The 5866-nt window shown below is 38.3% G+C and overlaps 1 protein-coding gene across 1 annotated transcript; it reads right to left on the reverse strand.

Annotated features, from left to right (window-relative positions):
* Nucleotides 1-4694: 4694 nt before the first annotated feature.
* LOC129536244 (olfactory receptor 6C2-like) lies at nucleotides 4695-5630 on the reverse strand. The gene has a single exon (XM_055395045.2). The coding sequence runs from the start codon at nucleotides 5628-5630 to the stop codon at nucleotides 4695-4697; it is 936 nt and encodes a 311-aa protein (XP_055251020.2).
* Nucleotides 5631-5866: the final 236 nt, after the last annotated feature.

Genomic DNA, 5866 nt, shown 5'->3' on the forward strand with positions numbered 1-5866 from the left:
GTGTGTTGGAGATGAAAAAACTCAGAGTTCTAGTTACCCTGATTCTCCCACAGCACCAGTCAGGGCAAGTAGAGTAATAAGCTGAAAAATGAAGTCTCACACAAACTTTTTCTAATAGATTCTCCTCATCAAATTAGGCTTTACGACTTTTTTGGTAAAGAATCGCTGAAGCTATTATTAACCCTCAGAAGAGTAAGTATAATGGCCATTGCCTTTACTTTCACCTTCAGTAAATCAATGAGTTTGAGCAAGCTCCGGGAGATGGTGAAGGACAGGGAGGCCTGGCGTGCTGCAGTCCATGGGGTCACAAAGAGTAGAACATGACTGAGTGACTGAACAACAGCAACAAAGATTTACATGGGTATCTATACTTACAAGAATTCATCAAACTGTACACAGTGAATTTTTTTCTTTCTTTTTTTTTTTTTTAGAAATTTAAATGTTGTATTTTACTCCATTTCTGATACTCTGATTTATTACAGAGGGAAAATACACCTGTTAAACTAGAATTTAGATAGATTCAGCAAGGTGTGAATGTATCTTTTAAAAAAATATTTGTGGTTTTAGAGACACATACTGAAATATTATAGTTGAATTAATATGTATATCTGTTTCAAATAATCAATTAGGGGTTGGGAGGAATGGACCAGTTTGTAGATGGGACAATATTGGCTATAAATTGATGCTTAACACTGTGACGCATACAGCAGTAAACGTTATGAAATTTTCTGTATTTATGTCAGGTAAAAATTAAGAGAAATAAAGTACATAATACATGGCTTGGTGCAGAATAAGCACCTCAAAATATATGTTTTTGAGATTAGAGTTTTTTTAAAAAAACACTTCTGGACATTTCAAAGAACTTGGGAGACTAGTTCTGATTAGGCCTGAAAAAGGCTGGCATTTTGAACAAGGACTGTAGGGGTAGTACTTTTCAGTCTGGGCCCTCTGTTAAACTTTTAGTGAGCCTGAACAGCAAAGGACTGTTATTTCTGCAATGCAATACAAGCCTCCTCCAAGACACCTGTCTCATGATAGGTGAGGGGTATTATTGCAATTTAAATTTCTAGGAACCAAAAGTTTCTAATAACTTCCTGTGGTGTTATTCAATTGGTAAGTCATATCTGATTCTTTGTGACCCCATGGACTGCACCATGCCAGTCTTCCCTGTCCTTCATTATCTCCCAAAGTTTGCTCAAACTCATGTCCATTGAATTGTTGATGTCATCCAACCATCTCATCCTCTGTTGCTCCCTTCTCCTCCTGCCTTCAATCTTTCCCAATATCAAGGTCTTTTCCAATGAGTTGGCTCTTTACATCAGATGGCCAAAGTATTGAAGCTTCAGCTTCAGCATCGGTCCTTCCAATGAATATTCAGGGTTGATTTCCTTTAGGACTGACTGATTTGTTCTCCTTGCTGTCCAATGGACTCTCAAAAGTCTTCTCCAGCACTACAGTATAATACTATGAATCATATTCTCCTTGTCCTGAATCCCTGATCTGACAAACATTAGTTGTTTCCAAGCAGTGATTAGTGAACTTAACAATGAAGAGTTGACTCATTGGAAAAGACCCTGATGCTGGGCAAGATTGAAGGCAGGAGGAGAAGGGGGCCACAGAAGATGAGATGGCTGGATGGTATCACTGACTCAATGGACATGAATTTGAGCAAACTCTGGGAGATAGTGAAAGACAGGGAAGCCTGTCATGCTGCAGTTCACGGAGTCACAGAGTTGGACATGATTTTGTGACTGAACGATAACATTGTCAAACTGAGGGTGAAGGCGTGGACGAGGCCAATTAAGAAAATGTGAGCTGATCGGGCAAAGCTGCAAAAATGCTGTGGAAAAAAATAAGTCATCAGAGAATCAGAACTTTTGTAGCAGAATGAACTGGAGTAAATGCTGTGGAAAAACTGAAACAATGAGTTGCCAAAAAGCTTTGCCTGTGTTAGAAAGAGCTTCCCAAGTTCCCTGAACTCATTTCAACCTGCTGCTTTTACTAACTCCTCAAATACTTACAAGTGTTGCTCCAAGAAGTCACATGGTTTAGATCTTGGTTTAGATTCCCATTATTTATGTTAATTTATTTATATTAACAGCTCAACTCTTTTAAAGGAAAATTAGAGTTATGCTGCTGCTGCTGCTGCTAAGTCACTTCAGTCGTGTCCGACTCTGTGTGACCCCATAGACGGAAACCCACCAGGCTCCCCCGTCCCTGGGATTCTCCAGGCAAGAACACTGGAGTGGGTTGCCATTTCCCTCTCCAATGTGTGAAAGTGAAAAGTGAAGTCTCTCAGTCGTGTCCGACCCCCAGCGACCCCAAGGACTGCAGCCTACCAGGCTCCTCCATCCATGGGATTTTCCAGGCAAGAGTACTGGAGTGGCTTGCCATTGCCTTCTCCAAGAGTTATGCTAGTAGGCCCAATATTAATATTTTCATTCAATAGCTCTTTTAATTTTTATTTCACAGGTTGATTTCATTTATTCATTGTCAATTCATTGTCAGTCTTATATTAAAAAGATGTATTATATTTTGTAGTTTAAGCTTGCTGTGAGCATTTTTATTATGTATTACTTATACTGATTTTAGTAAGTGTGGGGTTCTCTTGAGGAGTTACTTGAAAATATCTTATTGAAAGTGTTTGGTGAGGCTTCCTTAAGTTAAAAACAAATTTCTTGGTCAAACACACAGAATTTGAATTCTGGATCTGCTACTAACCAGTTTGGTTAATCTGAAGCCTTTTAATATAAATATAGCATGAGACACGTGCAATTTAGAATTTTCTAGTAGCCATATTATAAAATAAAAATGAAATTATTAATAAATCCAGATGTACTCAGCTGTGTCTGACTCTTTGTGACCCCACAGACTGTAGCCTACCAGGTTTCTGTGTCCATGGGATTTTCCAAGCAAGAATACCGGAGTGGGTTGCCATTTCCTCCTTCAGGGGATCTTCCCAACCCAGGGATCAAATGTGCGTCTCCTGCATCTACTCATTGGCAGGTGGATTCATTACCACTGAACCACTTGGTAATCTTAAATCCAGTGCATCAAAATATTATTTCAACCTGATATCAATATAAAATTATTTTTGAGATATGTTGCAATCAAGTTCCTTGAAATGTGATTGATGTCTTATTTGACCTGCTTGTTTCTCAAGGTGTAAATTGTGAAAGTTAATAAATGCAATTTCAACTAATGCAGGGTCAAGAGGCCTGAATGGGGTCTCTTATGTCCCAGGACAGGAGCAGAGCCTAACAGGAAGAAGAAGGACTTCCTCTTTTTCCTTGGTGAGAGTTCAGCCTATGAGAGACTGTCACAACTCAGCCAATACAGTCATATACTCTTTGTTTACTACAGCCCTCCCAACTTCTTTTCCCCTCTTTAAAAGAGTCCCCATTCTTGTGTGAGGACTTTTATATGGCTCACCATAGTTGCAGACTACAAATCACAGTTCTTTTTGACCTTGAATAAACACTTTTTTTTTTTTTTTTGCTGGAGAAGTAACTGGCAATCTTTTTAAGTAAGCAAAATGAAGGGATTCAGCATAGGAGGCAGTGAGCACCGTCATAACTTTTTAATAGCTGCTGATTCCTTTACTGATGGTTTAACAAAGATGAAAGTACAGAAACCTCCCTCTTCTAATCATTTTCTTACCAGCCAATGCATACTATTAAAGGTTGATGTGTAGAAACAAATACTGATGTATTGGATTGGCCCAGAAGTTCATTCAGAGTTTTCTGTAAGATGTTATGGAAAAACCTGAATGACCTTTGGGCCAATCTAATACATAAATAATTATTTTCCTCAAAAATTCACATGGAAAAATTGTTAGCACTTTAATTTCATATGTCTTCTGTTTAAATTGATCTGTAAGTCTGGAATTTTTAGAGCATTCAATATTGTAAGAGACGATTTTTATTATTCAGTTTCTACCTTAAGATACAATCATTTGTAACAGTTTCTTTTTTTAACTTAAAAATATTATTTTTATTGTTGCTCCTTGTGGTGGTTATGTTTTCTTAAATGCCCTGGTCACATATCCCTTCTTAACTATAAGAAATGTAAAGGCAATACATTTTTAGGTTTTCTATTCTGTTTCTCCGGAGAAGGCAATGGCAAGCCACTCCAGTACTATCGCCTAGAAAATCCCATGGATGGAGGAGCCTGGTAGGCTGCAGTCCGTGGGGTCGCTAAGGGTCGGACACGACTGAGCGACTTCACTTTCACTTTTCACTTTCACACATTGGAGAAGGAAACGGCAACCCACTCCAGTGTTCTTGCCTGGAGAATCCCAGGGACGGGGGAGCCTGGTGGGTTTCCGTCTATGGGGTCACACAGAGTCGGACACGACTGAAGTGACTTAGCAGCAGCAGCAGCAGCAGCATTCTGTTTCTAATACTTGAAATGGTGCCTGACATCAAAAAACACTCTTGAAATCTAAAAAAGGAAAAAGCAATTACACAATTACCCTGTTCAAAATGTACAATGAACTTGTACGTTTTCCTTCTTTCATTTCATTGTTAGCCCTTTGGTAAAGTCTTGTTAGGTGTAATGTCATTCTTCTTACTGTCTTTTTAAGAGAGCTGACTGAAACGGTTTCCGGAAATGACTCGAAAGCTTAAAGATACATACTTAGGAACAAATGATCTTTTTATGAAAAATTGATTCCTTTACATTAGCAAATTCCATTAGATCTTTGAGAATAATACAATTCTTTTGATTGCATCACCAAAGGCTTGTTTAACTTGCTTGTTTCTCAAGGTGTAAATGAAGGGGTTCAGCATAGGAGCAATTGAAGTAGTGAGCATTGCCACACCCTTATTAATACCTGCTGATTCCTTTGCTGAAGGCTTAACATACATGAAAATACAGCTTCCATAGGTGATGGAGACCACAATCGAATGGGAAGAACATGTGGAAAATGCCTTTTTCCTTTGCTGGGCAGAAGGGAATTGTAAAATGGTCTTGATGATGTATATATATGATAGAACAACACACATGAGGGTCATGATAAAGGTCAACACTGCACAGACTATGATCATTTGCTCTATAAGCCACGTTTCTGAGCATGAGATTTTTAGAAGGGGGACTGCATCACAGAAAAAATGGTCAATAACGTTGGAGTCACAGAATTCCAGATGCAGGCCCAGGGTAAGTGGAGGGATTATGATCAACAAGCCAGCCATCCAGCAACAAAGGATGAGTCTTCTACAGACCATGTTGTTCATGATAGTCACATAATGCAGGGGTTTGCAGATGGCTACGTATCTATCATAGGACATGGTAGCCAGGAGAAAAAACTCAGTTACACCAAAAAGATCAGCAAAAAATATTTGACTGATACAGTTATTATATGCTATTGTTTTGTTGCCTGTTGATATGTTATACAAATATCTGGGAATACAAGCAGATGTAAATGAGATTTCTAAGAAGGAGAAATTTTGTAGGAAAAAGTACATGGCAGTTTTCAGGTGAGAGTCTATGAAGGTGAGGGAGATTATTGTCAGGTTCCCAGTTACACTCAACATGTAGGTGAGAAATAAAAAGATGAAAATCACAATCTTCAGTTGTGGGTCATCAGTCAATCCCAGCAGGATAAAAGTTGTTACTGTGTGGTTTCTCATCACTGAATCTTGACTGCTATTCAATCTGCATTTACAATTCAGAAATATTTGATATGCATAGAGTGGTTATTAATAGAGGCAAAACTATGCAAACAAACCCACAGGCATTAAAAAATTTTGTTCACAAATATTTTCAGTACACTGGTATCCTAGGTTCCACAACTGTCAGAATTGCTTTATCTATATCATACTAAGAAATATTATTGGTGCTTATTTCTCATTACATTTTATGTTTT

This window comes from Moschus berezovskii, chromosome 6, assembly GCF_049115385.1.
Source record: "Moschus berezovskii isolate FMDL1 chromosome 6, NW_MosBer_1.0, whole genome shotgun sequence".
Lineage (NCBI taxonomy): Eukaryota > Metazoa > Chordata > Mammalia > Artiodactyla > Moschidae > Moschus > Moschus berezovskii.

Excerpts from the sequence above, each read along its gene's own strand:
- LOC129536244 (XM_055395045.2), bottom strand. The coding sequence starts at position 5,630 with ATGAGAAACCACACAGTAACAACTTTTATCCTGCTGGGATTGACTGAT.